Here is a 17,997-nt window from a genome sequence, read left to right as displayed (position 1 = left end):
TCTGCTCCCTGGTTCTCCACCCAGGTGTCTTACTTTGTTCTCGAGCTGAGACCAATGCGCTCACTTTTCTGAGTCCATGGTCCAGAAGGGGGCATGAGAAGGCAGGCAAGTATAATGTGTTTTTTTTTTTTATCTATTTTACCTCTTCCCTCCGTTTATTATGCTTTTGAGGTTTCGACAGATCTCGGAGAATAATAAATATCTTTTAACAACAATTGGGTTACATTCAATTCTGACTGAATTTACATTGGATCGAATTTAAATTGCCATCCCATTAAAGCGATTCTGCTCAAAATTAATTTTGCTAATCTCTGTATGTTTCACACGTTCAGTATTTTGATCAGTATTTTACATCCGTATTTGTAAGCGAAAACCAGGAGTGGGTTAAAAATGCCGAAGTGATGACGTGTTTCTATTATACTTTTCCTCTGATTTGTTCCTCTCCTGATTTTGGCTTACAAATACTGATGTAAAATACTGATCAAATACTGAACGTGTGATCATTGCCTTAAAGTGGACTCATAGATTACATCTGCTGTGCACTTGTCGCTCCAATTTTACAAAATTGCTGCAAAAACACAGCGATTTTGCCACAATTTGGGGAAAACTGCAGCAAAAAGGTACCACGGACACAGTTACCCTGTAACTGGTTTCACAATTCTGGCATTCATGGTCCGTGTACAGACAGCAATGTCTGGACTCACCGGTGTCCCCTTGACCCGATACGCCACAATCACAATGGAATCCAAAAGGCTATTGAGCTCAGTAGACCCACATCAGGTCCAGACATTGCACCCTGTACAAGGACTGTGAAAGTCAGATGTGACAAATCGGCCTGAAGAGTACAGTGGGGAAAAAAGTATTTCGTCAGCCACCAATTGTGCAAGTTCTCCCTCTTAAAAAGATGAGAGAGGCTTGTAATTGACATCATAAGTAGACCTCAACTATGAGATACAAAATGAGAAAACAAATCCTGAAAATCACATTGTCTGATTTGGAAAGAAATTTTTTTCAAATTTTGGTGGAAAATAAGTATTTGGTCAATTACAAACAAGCAAGATTTCTGGTTCCCACAGACCTGTAACTTCTTCTTTAAGAAGCTCCTCTGTCCTCCACTCATTACCTGTAGTACTGGCACCTGTTTGAACTTGTTATCAGTATAAAAGACACCGGTCCACAACCTCAAACAGTCACACTCCAAACTCCACTATGGTGAAGACCAAAGAGCTGTCGAAGGACACCAGAAACAAGATTGTAGCCTTGCACCAGGCTGGGAAGACTGAATCTGCAATAGGCAAGCAGCTTGGTGTGAAGAAATCAACTGTGGGAGCAATAATTAGAAAATGGAAGGCATACAAGACCACTGATAATCTCCCTCAATCTGGGGCTCCACACAAGATCTCACCCTGTGGGATCAAAATGATCTCAAGAGCGGTGAGCAAAAATCCCAAAACCACACGGGGGGGGGGGGGGCCTAGTGAATGAACTGCAGTGAGCTCGGACCAACGTTACACAGGCTACCATCAGTAACACACTATGACACCAGGGACTCAGATCCTGCAGTGCCAGACGTGTCCCCCTGCTTAAGCCATTACATGTATGGGCCCGTCTGAAGTTTGCTAGAGAGCATTTGGATGATCCAGAAGAGTATTGGGAGATTGTCATATGGTCAGATGAACCCAAAGTAGAACTGATTGGTAGAAACACAACTCGTCGTGTTTATAAGAGAAAGAATGCGGAGTTGCATCCAAAGAACACCATACCTACTGTGAAGCATGGGGGTGGCAACATCAAGCTTTGGGGCTGTTTCTCTGCCAAGGGACCAGGACGACTGATCCGTGTACATGAAAGAATGAATGGGGCCATGTATCTTGAGATTTTGAGTGCAAACCTCCTTCCATCAGCAAGGGCATTGAAGATGAAACGTGGCTGGGTCTTTCAGCATGACAATGATCCCAAGCACACTACCAGGGCAACGAAGAAGTGGCTTCGTAAGAAGCATTTCAAGGTCCTGGAGTGGCCTAGCCAGTCTCCAGATCTAAACCCTATAGAAAACCTTTGGAGGGAGTTTGGTTGGGAGTTGCCCAGCGACAGCCCCAAAACATCACTGCTCTAGAGGAGATCTACATGGAGGAATGGGCCAACATACCAGCAACAGTGTGTGCCAACCTTGTGAAGACTTACAGAAAACGTTTGACCTCTGTCATTGCCAACAAAGGATATATAACAAAGTATTGAGATTAACTTTTTTTAATTGACCAAATACTTATTTTCTGCCAAAATGTAAAAAAAAAAATTCTTTCCAAATCAGACAATGTAATTTTCAGGATTTGTTTTCTCATTTTGTCTCTCATAGTTGAGGTCTACCTATGATATCAATTACAGGCCTCTCTCATCTTTTTAAGTGGGAGAACTTGCACAATTGGTGGCTGACTAAATACCTTTTTTTTTCCCCATTGCATGTGTTACCGTAGAATAACCATTTATAATCCTTGGTGACCACTCTCATGGGATGTCCGGGAAACCTCCTGCACCTCCAGAAGAGTTGGCTGTTATCTGGCATAATGGTCTCCTGTGATTGTAGTGAGCACACATTCAGTTTACTCCTTGCAATTCTCTCATGACTGGTCTTAATGCTATAAGATATACCATGCTGATGTAATACGACTATTGGTATGTCGGACACTTGCAATCATCTTCACATTCTGGAATATCTTTTATTGTAGAGGTTATAATATATTGTTGTATGTCTGTTTCCTATAACTAGAACTTTTGACCTGTCAGAATAATCATTCCTGTCTATATTTTAGATGAAATACTTTGAATTCCCTGTTTTTCTGGGGTTGATTAGTTGTAAAGAATATGTAAATGACTTCCTACTGTATATTCTTCTATATGTCTTCAGTTTCCTACACGCAAATAGTACTGGAAAGCAAGGAGAAACAGAAGTTAAACTGATACATAAAGGCATTTATTGAATATAAATACAATTAGAGACATGCAAGTATACTAAAATGAGGGTAATAGAGATACAACGACAAGAGGCAGTGAAGGGGCCTAAAGCTGTAAAAAAACATGTCCTACAAAACTCCATCCACCTAAAGTGCAGTGCAGGTAGACAGAGAGTTGGTTTGGTATGAATACAGATAAAATACTAATGTCATGGGACAGTGCCATCACAGGTTTATTAAGAGTATCAACCTTACCAACAGATGTAGGGATGTGACAGCTGATGGAAGCAGGCAAATTGCTGCCTCAACACGCGTTTCGCGATGATGTATGGTGCTTTTTGAAGAGCATGAATGAATGAAAACTCGTCCTGCAAAAAACAAGCCCTCATATGGCAATGTCGATTGGAAGATGACAAAAAAAAAAAAAGTTATGGCTCTTGGAAAAGGGGAAGGAAAAAACAAAACCAAGAAAAAACAAAAACTAAACCTTAAAAGACCTTGAAAAAAAACTTAGCTTCTGATAATTTTTTTTTAACTTAAACCTTATGTAGAGGTGAAGTTCCTGGATCTCAATGCAAAAACTCTTAACAGAACCCCAAATACCATGTGCGATTTCCCATACAAGTGCCTTCTTATGTGTCGGAGGGGTCGTTATGCTCCTTCAGGGCCAGACGGCGACTGCTCCTTCTATAGTGGTTAATAAGGAGCCTCTGACCTTTATTCCTAGGTACCAAGCACACTCCAGTTCTCCCCTGGACTACATTGATTAAGACGTTATTTATTTTGAAAGCTATATATTGATACATGAACCTCATTGTTAGGAAAAAAAAGTCACATTGACTATCTCTTCCTCTTTGTCTACGTGCCGCGCGATGTTACGTCTGTGAAAACAAACTGAACAAACTGACCTCGAGAAAAATGAAAATGAAAAGTATCTACACGTCACACAGACTTTCACAGTCAGACGTGTAACTAAAGAAAGGTTTCTGATTTAATCTACTGTGGAAATGTCAGTGGGGGAGGGAAGTTCATACCTCCGAATTAACAAACATTATAAGGGTCATTTGGTCTGATTTATTACGTTCCTGGCCGGGTATCTGCTGCAGCGTGGATCATTGTGTAGAGCCTGGCATTGGACGCATACTATTTTTCCTCCCCGCTCGTCAGTCGAATGCCCGCCATAGTCGCATGCTGTTTTTCACTTATGCAATTAGCTGTGTTTATAGATTGCCTGTTATTGAATGAACAACCACGCTAGCCATATCAACTCCGCACAGACCTGCCTTTCCCCTGCCAGACACCGTGCCAAGGTTATCGACTTACACAGGCTTGGATATGTTCCAGCTGTTTAATTATAATGTCTCATAAGCAGCTATTTCCACTTCCATTAGTTTATAAATGTAATATGCTATTTTATTTCTGTGATTAGCACTTCATTTAGGCTAGTTTAACTGGATGCTGGAAGATGGCCCCTGCCTGTACCCCTGACTGTTCTCACTGGGGACAAATAAAAAAATAAATAAATCATTTTTCTAATTGATAAGTATCAGGGTGGTCCTTTTGGATTATATTGCAGATACTTTTGTTAGAATGCCGGTGTTGTTGATTATCCTTCTAGAAATGTGCGGGGTTTTTAAATCTACGACACTTCAATTTACATTATGGATTTGCTGCCAATTTTCAAAGTTCTTGTGGATTTTACAAAAAAAATAACAACTTGATGCCGATTTTGAAAAAAGAAAAAGAAACCCACTAAATGCATCTACCTTGATGATGCCCTACCAACACTTCTCTGGATCAACACCAGAAAAAACTTGATGCCGATTTTGCTTCGGAATACCCTTCAGTCCCCAGCAAAATCCACAATTTCCAAAATAATAACACCAATCCAAACTAAATAAACAAAAAAGAACTTGACTCAAGATTAAAACAAACCAAAAAAAAAAAAAAGAAACCCACTAAACGCATCTACCTTGGTGATCCCCCTACCAACTCTTTCCTGGATCAATCAACACCAAAACTCATCATCTCAGGACGCTGGTTGCCCAAAGACCAGCGGTTGACCAAGGATGCATTGCCATGGGGGGCTCCAAGGATTAGCAATATATGATCAACAATATACTCAGAATTTGGTGCAAATTTGCTTCTGATGCCATGGCTAAGAACTTTCTGGAGTAAATCCTTGGAAGGGGAGGAAGTTAGTGATAAATTTTTTTTTGTTCTTCCAATACCAACCAACGTGTTATGAAGATGACAAGATGATAGCCATCTCATAATAGTAATAGCCATTTACACCTGCTAGTGAGGATGTTATCCTCTGTTATTAAAAAAATATAGGATTTTTTTTCTAGATTTGTATTTATGTTACACTCATTTATTATACTGTACATTAAGAAAAAAAATATTTGTGTATCGTCTTCGTGGACTTGGCATTGTAGGGAACCCTATCACCCTGTTGATCCATGTGGTCAAGTGTAAGGGTCAGAGTTATACTTTGTCAATGATAATTGGTAGAGGCAGATACACCAAGAAATCTTCCTGTGAACTTCTGATTTGCCTCAAGTTACCTTCATAATATAGGATATTTTACCAAATGACGGGAGACATGTTTCCTGCCTTTTTCCAATAGTACAAAAATATCACATACTGCCTGGGGCCAAAAATATTTTATATGTAACATGAACGTCTTTATTCTTCTAATTGATGATAAGATTTTAGGATAGATTTCACATAGATCACTTAACAGTAACTATAAGATTGGACATGAGGGAAAGAATCCAATCTTGCATCATACAGATTCTCCATGGCTTAGGGATAAAGTTGTTTGTTAATAATAATAATAATAATAATAATAATAATAATAATAATGTGAAACAATAAAAATTGTTATACTGAGTAATGCCAAGGATTCCAAGTCAGCCTTTTGCCCTGTGTGCCAGCATTAAGAGGGATTTAATCCACAGAAAATTATAATGTAACCATAAAATGTGTCAGATGTTTTGATAAGTTGAACCTATTTATCAGGAGTAAGGGGGGATCCATGACCCCATAATATCCAGAAAATGTCCAATAACGGCTGGGGAAGGAGAAAAGAAGAGATTGGGTCAAACGCATTCTCTTTGTTCTACCCTATTTGGCCACTGTCAACCATTTGGTGTAAAACAATGGTCAAAGGGTTTATTGGTGGGGGCTTCCCATCTAGTGTTTCCCAACTCCGGACCTCAAGAGCCACCAACAGATCATGTTTTCAGGATTTCCTTAGTATTGTACAGGTGATGAAGTTCTTGCCTGTCCAGGTGATGCAATGATCACCTGGGCATCACCTGGACAATATGAAGGAAATCCTGAAAACATGACCTGTTGGTGGCTCTTGAGGACCAGAGTTGTCCAACTTCTATAGACTATAACTGCATATGACCAGACTCCTTTAATCAGAATCGGTTATGAAGATAAACTTATTCAAATTAAATGGGTTGTCAAGTGAAAACAAGTTATCACTTATCCCAAGTATAACTTATTGATCGATGGGGATTTGACTGCTAAGACCCACACCAATCTGCAGAACAGGGAATTTTTATCCCCAACAGAGACATTTTATTCTCCTTAGAAAATGGCTCGACAGGTCAGATCCCCTCCATTCACTTTCTATGGGGCTGCTAGAAAACCGGAACTGCTGAGCGCAGCTCTCAGCAGCACCATAGGGAATGACTCGAGTGCAGATCTAGCATGCCCACTGATGCTCCTTTCTAAAGGGGACTAACCAGCTGGATAATTCGCTCAACATAAAATTAGTGATTGGAGAAAAATAAGTGTAACCAATCAAAACTACCAGTGGCAAAAAATAAATAAATGCATAAAAAATGGTGCACATTTACTGAGCCAGATGAGCCTCATTACGGGGACAGGAGAATCCTAGATAACTGCTTTACATCAATTTTCTTAGAATTTTCCATGAAATTTGATTCTGCATAATTTTATAATCATGTCAAGAATCAGTGTTTTTGCGAGTTTCATTCAACGTTTTTTTTTAGTTTTAGAACATTGCTTTATTTGCATCACTTTGTAATACTTTTATGAACTTACCAAGCAAAATACGTTGAAATGTTGATGGCTTTGTCATGGGGTGACATTCTAGTTCTGTGTCCATATTTTAATCCGATTAGAACAAAAATCCAACTTTAAAAAAGTTTAACCCTTAAAAAAACAAAAATGTGCAAACAATTGCAAATTTTTTTTTTTTTAATTAGTTAAACCTATTACTTTATAGTTTGATGGCAGAAAGCATTGATCTAAACTACTTTTTTTTCTTTATTTCCTACAGCTTATTTATCTGGTTGCATTTAGGTTGAGGTTTAGTGTAACCTGCCTGTGTTTTTGTTCACAGTTCGCAGGGGCGATGTTCTCGCTGCCTGGAGCGGCATACGTCCTCTGGTCACAAATCCCAACTCTACAGACACCCAGTCCATATCTCGTAATCATGTCGTTGATGTTAGTGAGAGCGGTCTCGTCACCATAGCAGGTAACACGGTCTTCCTAGATCTTAGTATCTTATGACTAAACTGAGGGACTTGTATTTTATTTTATTTATTTTTTTTATTTGTTTTTTTCATTGATGAGTGTTTCATTAAGGCCACGGCCCCACTATCAGTATTCGGTCATTATTTTTTCTCAGGAGTGGGAGACAACACCAGGAGTAGGTGATAAATGCAGAATTGGTGACTTGTTTCTATTATACCTTTTCTCTGATTGTTCCTCACCTGGTTTTGGCTCCCACTCCTGAGAAAAAATACTGACCGAATACTGACCCAATACTGATAGTGGGGCCGTGGCCTTAGAGTCCAAATCCATGTAAGGTGCTTACAATAATCTTTCGGGGGGAGTCGGGAGGTCCCAATATACATTAGATGGTCCTCTGAAAAAAGATGCAACATTTGCTGGTTCTTTTGTAATGTTATTGTGACTATTTTTTTCATCTACCGGATTTTATCTAAATGATCATTCATTATTATTTTGAATGTTTACATTTATGTTTTAATTTGGGTCTAGATATTTGTCAGACTCAGACCTTTTTTTTGGCATCCTGTACCTACAGCTCTATAAGCACAATACGGTGTTAAAGGGAACCTGTCACCAGGTTTGGTCGATATGAGACATGGCCACCACCTTTCAGCCCTGATATTCAGCTTTCTATAATGTTGTATATAAGCCCCCGATCCAACCTGCAAGACAAGAAAAAGAGCTTTTATTATAGTCACCTGGGGGGTGGTCCGGTCCGAGGGGCATAGCTGGTTCTGGTCTGGCGCCTCCCTTCTTTTGATGCCGGCCTCCTTCTTGCTTTGTGTGGCTGACGCATCCCTACGTCATCCACACAGTCTCCCCGGCATCGCGCTACAGTGCGCCGGCGTCCATCTCAGCCCGGACGAGGGCACAGTAAAGTATTGCAGTGCACATGCGCCTGGTCTCTCTGACCTTTCCCGGCGCATGTGCACTGCAGTACTTTGCTCTGCTCTCGTCAGGGCTGAGATGGATGCCGGCACACTGTAGCGCGATGCCGGGGAGACTGTGTGGATGACGTAGGGATGCGTCAGCCACACAAAGCAAGAAGGAGGCCGGCATCAAAAGAAGGGAGGCGCCAGACCAAGACAAGTGACACCCCTTGGACTGGACTGCCCCCCTAGGTGAGTATAATAAAAGCTCTTGTCTGGTAGATCGGGTTGGGGGCTTATACACAGCATTCAAGAATGCTGTATATGAGGCCTGAAAGGTGCTGCTGTATCTCATACCAGTCAAACCTGGTGACAGGTTCCCTTTAAAGATTTTCAGACTAGAATGTGACTACCCTCCCCTGCTAGTATTTACAGTCTAATGATATGTATCCAGTGCCTACTAAGGATATTCTGTCACTAACTAACTTTGGAGGACTTAAACGGATCCATCAGTAGATTTTCACAATAAAAACTGCAGACATTATTAGCTAGATCTCCTAGGCCTGATGAGGCTGGTGCACTCACTGTGAAAATCCATGTCAGAAAGACTGTCAGATCCCATTTCTAAGTTTTCCCTCAATATCTGCCCATCTAACCTGATTAAGAGCTCCTCAGTGTCCCTCCTTCCTGCTCAGTACAAGCTGTGGCTGTTAGTCAGTTAGGTGGGTGGGCAGAAATTTGATATATTTGAATGACTAAAATGCTAATTGAATATCAGATTTTTACAGCCATTCTGATATTAGTTTTCTAAATAAGTACACCAGCCCCATCAGACCTAAGACATCTAATAATAATAATTTATGCAGTTTGTATTGGTGACGGATCTGCTTTAATCTCTATATGGTACATCCTCTTAGGTGGAAAGTGGACGACATATCGCTCCATGGCCGAGGACACCCTGAATGCAGCAATTAAAGCACATAACCTGAAAGCTGGGCCCTGCAGAACTGTTGGCCTCTTTCTTGAGGGTGGGAAAGACTGGGCTCCTACGCTTTACATTCGTCTTGTCCAGGACTATGGATTAGAGAGCGAGGTAAATTGTCTTTACCTGATTATTTCTTGCTTTCGAGATGTCTGTGTATTCAGAATATTATGGCACAACAAGGCCTTTCTGCATAATGGCCTTAATTACGAAGTCCAATGATACCACTGATAAAGGGTAGCTCCACCTTGAAGGATATGCCTATCTTGGCACCATTTCTCCCATCCATTAAAAAGAAAAAGCATGTGTATATGTTCCTTAGTTACAGACTACAATCTAACTCTGTGTGGTCTGAACCTTTGTCCACACTCACTTCCAGCTGGCCTCTACTTAAAGGGCTTGTCCAGTCACAGAAGATAAAATAATAAAATAAATAATACTCACCTTTGCCTATTCCTCGTTCCTTCTGCACCAACTCTCCATACTTCCTGATTAGTTCGGACAGAATGTGACCCCTGCAGGCAATCACTGATCACAGTGGTGAGCAACATGGGGAACCTGGGCAACATTGGAGCAGGACGTGGAATCAGTAAGGTATTATTTTATTATTTAACTGCATTAAAAAAAAATACATCCATCTTAAAAACCTAAAGTAAATATGAACAATAAAGCAATTTCGGTTATACTTTTCTTTGGAAAAAAAATTCTTCCAAACAAAAGATTACCGATCATCCGGGCCTCACTTCTTACCTATAATTGTGCAGCACACGCTATAATCTTTCAATAGTGATTTCATGTTCTATAGAATTGTGCCAAGTGCCACTTTTCACACCCTTCCCTAATATGCAACACGTATGTGCAAACTAGGTCTCATTAATTTTTGGTACTGGATGTCCATTTTGGACCACCCATCTGGCTGTAACTTTTCCCTATTATGAGCTAGCTTGAGACACCACCCTTTTAAGCATTAAAACGGGTTGTCCAGGCTTGTGATGAAAGTTTATAGTCACTTTATGTGCGCACCGCACGCTGTTGGGATTTTATCATGCAAGCTGCGAGAGTGGTCGGTCCCGGGACCACAAGTATGTGATTTACAGTACAGACCAAAAGTTTGGACACACCTTCTCATTTAAATATTTTTCTGTATTTTCATGACTATGAAAATTGTACATTCACACTGAAGGCATCAAAACTATGAATTAACACATGTGGAATTATATACTTAACAAAAAAGTGTGAAACAACTGAAAATATGTCTTATATTCTAGTTTCTTTAAAGTAGCCACCTTTTGCTTTGATGACTGCTTTGCACACTCTTGGCATTCTCTTGATGAGCTTCAAGAGGTAGTCACCTTAAATGGTTTTCACTTCACAAGTTTAATAAGTGGGATTTCTTGCCTTATAAATGGGGTTGGGACCATCAGTTGTGTTGTGCAGAAGGCAAGTGGATACACAGCTGATAGTCCTACTGAATAGACTGTTAGAATTTGTATTATGGCAAGAAAAAAGCAGCTAAGTAAAGAAAAACGAGTGGCCATCATTACTTTAAGAAATGAAGGTCAGTCAGTCCGAAAAATTGGGTAAACTTTGAAAGTGTCCCCAAGTGCAGTTGCAAAAACCATCAAGCGCTACAAAGAAACTGACTCACATGAGGACCGCCCCAGGAAAGGAAGACCAAGAGTCACCTCTGCTTCTGAGGATAAGTTTATCCGAGTCACCAGCCTCAGAAATCGCAGGTTAACAGCAGCTCAGATTAGAGACCAGGTCAATGCCACACAGAGTTCTAGCAGCCGACACATCTCTACAACATCTGTTAAGAGGAGACTTTGTGCAGCAGGCCTTCATGGTAAAATAGCTGCTAGGAAACCACTTCTAAGGACAGGGAACAAGCAGAAGAGACTTGTTTGGGCTGAAGAACACAAGGAATGGACATTAGACCAGTGGAAATCTGTGCTTTGGTCTGATGAGTCCAAATTTGAGATCTTTGGTTCCAACCACGGTGTCTTTGTGTGATGCAGAAAAGGTGAACGGATGGACTCTACATGCCTGGTTCCCACCGTGAAGCATGGAGGAGGAGGTGTGATGGTGTGGGGGTGCTTTGCTGGTGACACTGTTGGGGATTTATTCAAAATTGAAGGCATACTGACCCAGCATGGCTACCACAGCATCTTGCAGTGGCATGCTATTCCATCCGCTTTGCGTTTAGTTGGACCATCATTTATTTTTCAACAGGACAATGACCCAAAACACACCTCCAGGCTGTGTAAGGGCTATTTGACCAAGAAGGAGAGTGATGGGGTGCTACGCCAGATGACCTGGCCTCAGCAGTCACCAGACCTGAACCCAATCGAGATGGTTTTGGGTGAGCTGGACCGCAGAGTGAAGGCAAAAGGGCCAACAAGTGCTAAGCATCTCTGGGAACTCCTTCAAGATTGTTGGAAGACCATTTCCGGTGACTACCTCTTGAAGCTCATCAAGAGAATGCCAAGAGTGTACAAAGCAGTCATCAAAGCAAAAGGTGGCTACTTTGAAGAACCTAGAATATAAGACATATTTTCAGTTGTTTCACACTTTTTTGTTAAGTATATAATTCCACATGTGTTAATTCATAGTTTTGATGCCTTCAGTGTGAATGTACAATTTTCATAGTCATGAAAATACAGAAAAATATTTAAATGAGAAGGTGTGTCCAAACTTTTGGTCTGTACTGTACATCCATGCGGTCACGTGCCAACTAGACGTGCACTGCCTAACTCAATTCACTTGTATTGAGCAAGACCATGCTTTTCTAGTCTGAATGTGTCCGGAAGTATGCAAATCGCATACTTGCGGACACATAACTGTCTGCTCTTGCTGCTGGCACCGGAGAATCCGAATGATGTGCAGTGCGCATGCTTTGGAGATCAAAGGTCTGCAGTCACTTTATCACAACCCTGGATAATCTCTACATTTTTCCCCGATAGATGATGTCAAGTGAAAAAAGTATGGGGCAGTGGGAATTTCTACCTCTAATTGTTTAATTTTTCCTCTCTCCCCTCTGACAACACATGAACACTCAGCTCAGCCAAGCGCTCATGTGTGTGGGGGAGAGGGTAGACATATCTATCTGCCCAACGAATGCTCACCTTCAGCTTTCTCGTGTACATGGTCATCTCAAAACTTTTTTACTCGCAACACTTTTTTATTTCCTACATGGAAAAGGAAGAAATCCATTGCTTTTGAAGTCATTGGGGATTTTTTGCAATACATGGGTCCACGAAAGCCAGAGCCTCTCTCCATTCTAGACATTAGGAGGAGCAAGGTCCCACCATAGTTAGCGCCATATACCCTAACCAGAAACATGACAACGGGATGAAAGTAACCATCCTCCACACGAGATCATTCGCCCTCATCAACAACAACCACGTGACATAATTTTTCATGTATTGCTAAGGCAGCAGAACAATTCATCTGCATCTAATTTTGTGCCAGTGTTAATCTTCAGAAGGTATGAAATGTTTTAATTGTTTGACAAACGCCGGCTCCGCTGCCGAGCGCGCTTACAGAAATTAGCATTCCGCTGTTTTTTTTTTTTTCTTTCTTTCTTTGTGATTTCCATGACAGTCCCATCTCCGTGACATCTAATTCCAACAATACATTCGTTAAATGTGATCACAGTTGCAAAAAGTAGTTGACGCGTCATTAGTCACAGTTACATTGATACATGCATATAGTAGTATAAGTGCTGGCCTAAGCGTTCACAACACAAGTCGTTTCCTCCCACACAATCAAGATTTAATACCCTCTTCAGTCTGTTTGATAAAAGCTTTGGGAATCTGACATAAGTAGCGTACTTTTTTTTTTTTTTTCCTTTGCCCTGCTGTGCTCTGACGAGCAGAAGGAGGGGAGGCTGAGGAGCGAGATGCTCAGTGAATTGTTGATTCTCTCCTGCAGGTTGCCCAGCACCTGGCTGCCACCTACGGTGACAAGGCCTTCGAGGTGGCCAAATTGGCTAAGGTTACTGGAAAGAGATGGCCAATTGTGGGGAAGAGATTGGTTTCTGAATTTCCGTATATCGAAGCAGAGGTTTGTACAAATGAAATGTTAAAAATAGAAAACCCTAGAAGAAAAGAAAAGGGGAAAAAAAAAAAATTCAATCAATTAGAAGTATATAAAAAGTAAATTATAAATGTATAATCTCTTAATCAGAAAATGACCTAATTGTTAAATGAGATTTCTGCGTCACATGTTTTTTCTTTTTGTCAATAATTTTCCAATATCACAATCTTTATTAAAAATTAAAAGGAACATATACCCCAAATTGTATACCTCAAACTAATTTTCTTTGATGATGATTAAATCCATATCTTAAGTATGAGTCTAAAATAATACCGGTGGTCATTGTGAAAATTGCAAGATTATTATTATTATTCTTTTTTTAATAAAAATTGTGATCTGAAAAAAGTAAATAAAAAATGTCACACAAAAATCTGGTTCAGAAACAATAGGTAATTTCTGATGACACATTCCCTTTAAGGGCTTGTGCACATGGCCGTATTTTCGGTCCAAGTGCTATCTGATAAAACACCGGATCGCATTCAGACCAATGTTAGTCTATGGGGCTGTGCACATGTCAGATTTTTCCCTCTGACCGAGCCTGTCCAAGGAAAACATCATTGTATGCTGCTTTATCCGATCGGATCATACTCGGCCATGCAAGTCAGTGGAAAACATTGGGCTGCACTCAGATGACATCTGAGTGCAGTCTGATTTCCACAGACTGACAGAATGGAGAAGATGGGTACATTTTTTTTCTCCATCTTCTCTTCATCTGAGAGAATCTGATCACACTATGACACACACTCCGATCAAACTCTGATCTGTGTGTGATTAGCATAATTGGTCCGATTTTCTCGGATGAGAGAATACACGCTTGTGTGACCTTAGTCTAATAATGCGGATGTTTTTTTCTCATTTTTTTTGTATTTATAAAGTTGTAAAAGCAATGCATAGGTATAACCTGCCATGGAGAAAATGAACTTTCTCATCATGGCAGGTTACACCTATGCATTGAATAGGTGATAACTTTTTGATCGCTGGTACCCCCAGTGATCCTGAGAACGAGGATCTTCAGTGCCCTGTATGAATGGAGCTTTGGCATTATACGTGCACTAATTCTTCATTCATTGTCTATGGGAGTGTTGGAGATAGCGGAGTACAGTGCTCTGCTTTTTCTGGCAGTCCCAAAGACGATGAATGTAGCGATAGTGCACATGTCATGCCACCGCTCCGATCAGATGGATTCAGGTTCAAAGCCACCAGTGTGATCCTTGGGTATTAAGTCGCCATAACTTTCAGACTGATGATTGGTAATATCAGGAGAGGTTGTAGTCGGAGACTGTACGGACTCCTAGGCTAGAACACCCACCCAAACGGATCAACCAGGAGCACCACCAAAGTTGCTTTTGTCTACCAAAAATTTACACAAACCTTTCCCCTTTTTCAAGTCCAATTTGACAACCCAGCGAGAAAGGCGACTGTTGTCAACTATATTTACACGGTATTGTGGTCTGAGTGTGGCGAGGCCTCATTTCTGAAGTGGGTCGATGAAAGAGTACCCACAGGAGAATTGATGGCTAGGAATTGGAAAATCACTCAAAAAGATGTGTCCATCTTTACACCCAAATTTCAGTATCCAATGTACATGACAAAATTCAGCAATTTTGAAAATGGTATTGATTGTAAATACGGTACTGTCGTCTGCAGATCTATATGTCTCCATGGTAACAGACTACAAACAAACCATTTGTTGTCTGATCCTGCAGTCATTAGTTACTCCTTTCCATTAGATACAATATAGTAACACATGGCAGCTGCATTCACTATACAGGATTTGGTTGTGCTCTGTACACCCTGTGTATAGTCCTTCCCCATTATATTAATAAGCTCTCTAATATTGGGACCTACAGAACATTCCTTTCACTAGGCCCGGCGACATTGGCGTCAGTTCCCGTTACAGTGCTCCGGCCCGGTTTTTAGCTCCTGAAGCTGTTTATCCGACTTGAGCCTCATATTTTGGCGTGCATTAATTTTTCCTCACTGGAGACCTGACAATATGACCATTTCATGAGGGAGACATTTGTCTGGATGACTATTTCCCACATATTCCTTCACTGGGATCAGTTAATTAGGTCATATAAAATTTATTTATCTACTTCACTTCATTAGTCGAATCCACGTTAATTCAGTCACAAAGTAATTGGGAAATGTCACACCAGAAAAATGTTTTCTCCCTGAAATGGGTCATGTTGGCACGTCTGCCACTGTCATGCATTTCATTAGCGGAGACTTTTTAAAATGAGTGACCTTACGAACACTTTAAGGATCTTTCCTTTTTTTTTTTTTTAGGAAATGTGGGGAAGGAGCAAAAAAGACAACACAGTGCTGTCGTCCTTGGCAAAGATGGACACTGTGGCAAATTCTAAGAGGAAAACTGTTGTTCACCTTAGCAACCAATCGCAGTGCAGCTTTTATTTTGTCAAAGTTGTTCAGAAAATGAAAGCTGAGCTCTGTTTGGTCGCTATGGGCAACTAAAGTGATGCATCAACTTTACATGGTTGCTTAGGTTAAAGAAAAACACATTACCACACCCCTAACCCCACTAAGTCCTGTTTTTGCCCCCCTGTGAGGCCCCATATTGTCCCCACAGTTTTATACCTGTGTTTTGACCCCAATGCAATATGGCACCTCAATTCAGTATGATGCTAAAAAGATGGCCCACACTCATTGATGCACCCACAGTGCCACCTTACACACAGTATGGTGCCCCCATAAACATTGATGCTCTTACATCACATCAAACACTGATCCCCCACAGTGCCCCTCACACACCGATGCCCCAATCATGCCCCACCACGGTATAATGCCTCCCACAGTACAATGGTGCCCCCATCTCCTCCATACCCAATAATTTCCCCCACACAGTAGGATTACCCCATCTCCTCCACACCCAATAATGCCCCCACACAGTATGATTCCCCCATAGTGCCTTCCACAAACACTGATGCCTTTACAGTAACCCTCACACTCAATGATGTCCCCACAAGGCTCCTCACAGCATCATGCTTCTAGTGCCCCCTCACACATTATGATGTCTCCAAAGTACCCCCTATACTCTACCCCCACAGTGCTTCTCAGACACATCATGAATCCTCCACAGTACCCTCCACTGCATGCTGCCCCCCAGTGCCTCCCACAGCATGATGCCTTTATTGCCACCTCATTCAGTATGATATCTTCACATTGCCCCCCCATTTCCTCCACCCACAATATAATGCTCCCACACTGTCCCTCACAGTTTGTTGCCCCCAAAATGCCCCAGATACACAGTTTGATGCCCTCCCCTCTCTGTGATGGTCCACAGTGACCAGTTGTCCACCTGTTTGGTGCCCAGCCTCAGATGGCACGGGTGAATGGTGGAGTTGGGAGTTGCCAGCTCTCTCCTCCCTCAACCATTTGCATCCCAAAGACACAGATACAGTTAAAAGCGGTGAGATGCTGCTGACCTCCCGGGACAGCACGACGGTTCTCCAAATTAAGAACTCTTCTACCAGATCTGGTGCAGCTGGAATCATGGCTTAAGCAACCAGACCTCCAACTATGACACTGGTGTCTCCTGACGTAAACATAAGGGTCCTGTTCTTATGGGTCGGATTCTGCAGCAAATCCACAACACATTGTAGCTTGAAAAAAAAATAAAAAAAATCAATATATACGGTATATATATATCTCTGCCTCTGGTCTAAGAGCTCCCTGATCCCCTACTGATTTGTGTTCCTCTGGGTTTGGTCGCTGAAGCCTGCAATTTGCTTTCTTTTTTTTTTGTCATAGGTAAAATATGCTTTGAGGGAATACGCCTGCACGGCTGTGGACGTCATCTCTCGACGCACGCGCCTTGCTTTCCTGAATGTACAAGCTGCAGAAGAAGCTTTGCCACGCATTGTAGACATTATGGCCAAAGAATTGAATTGGAAAGAACAAAAGAAAAAGGTATGGTACTTTGATATAACAGTCTCCTCTAAAGGGGTTTATTCGGGGTTGAGTTGTAGTACCACCAGACACAGGGTATTCACAAGCGAGGCGCTGTTGGTAGAGTGAGAAACACTCTTTCTTCTCGCATACACCCACTTTTAATAATTTTTTGATAGAAAATTGGGGACCATTGTGGACCTAAATAAGAGACAGTCTCCAGGTTGGTTGTGAAGGAGAAGTAGTTCTTGCTTCCCTCAATGTTACTAATGATCCAGCATCCGCAGACAGATCCGAGAATCTAGAGACCGCCACAAGGAGTCTAATGCTAATGTTGCTTCAGTGATACAAGGAACACTGCAGGGGCACAAGTGCTATTAAACCCCAAAGAATTAGTCCTTGTGCTCGGAGCATTATCTGTCAAGCTGAATATCCAAATTAGGAATCAAATTAGTCAGTTTAACTAGGCTTGAAGATGAATTAAGTATGAAAATATGTATATAATGCACTGTATAGGATAAAGTAAGAAAATACTGGTGGTTTAAAGGAGATAATTGTATAATAAATATATATATATATATATAATATATAGTGACGTGTAAAAGTTTGGGCACCCCTGGTCAAAATTGCT

General features: G+C 41.2%; 1 protein-coding gene across 3 annotated transcripts in view; it reads left to right on the top strand.

Annotated features, from left to right (window-relative positions):
• The window catches only part of GPD2 (glycerol-3-phosphate dehydrogenase 2), a 310,532-nt gene that overhangs the window by 139,893 nt on the left and 152,642 nt on the right, over window positions 1–17,997 (top strand). For all 3 annotated transcript variants that reach the window (XM_073647152.1, XM_073647151.1, XM_073647153.1), the window contains exons 10-13: window positions 7,336–7,470; window positions 9,295–9,470; window positions 13,293–13,424; window positions 17,229–17,387. In XM_073647152.1, the coding sequence (XP_073503253.1) occupies window positions 7,336–7,470; window positions 9,295–9,470; window positions 13,293–13,424; window positions 17,229–17,387 (602 nt within the window). The remainder of the gene's footprint in view (window positions 1–7,335; window positions 7,471–9,294; window positions 9,471–13,292; window positions 13,425–17,228; window positions 17,388–17,997) is intronic.

This window comes from Phyllobates terribilis, unplaced genomic scaffold, assembly GCF_046119375.1.
Source record: "Phyllobates terribilis strain yellow unplaced genomic scaffold, ASM4611937v1 Scaffold_9__5_contigs__length_417890890, whole genome shotgun sequence".
Taxonomy (NCBI): Eukaryota; Metazoa; Chordata; class Amphibia; order Anura; family Dendrobatidae; genus Phyllobates; species Phyllobates terribilis.
The sequence above is the reverse complement of the archived record's forward strand: the minus strand, read 5'-3'. Positions and strand labels throughout refer to the sequence as shown.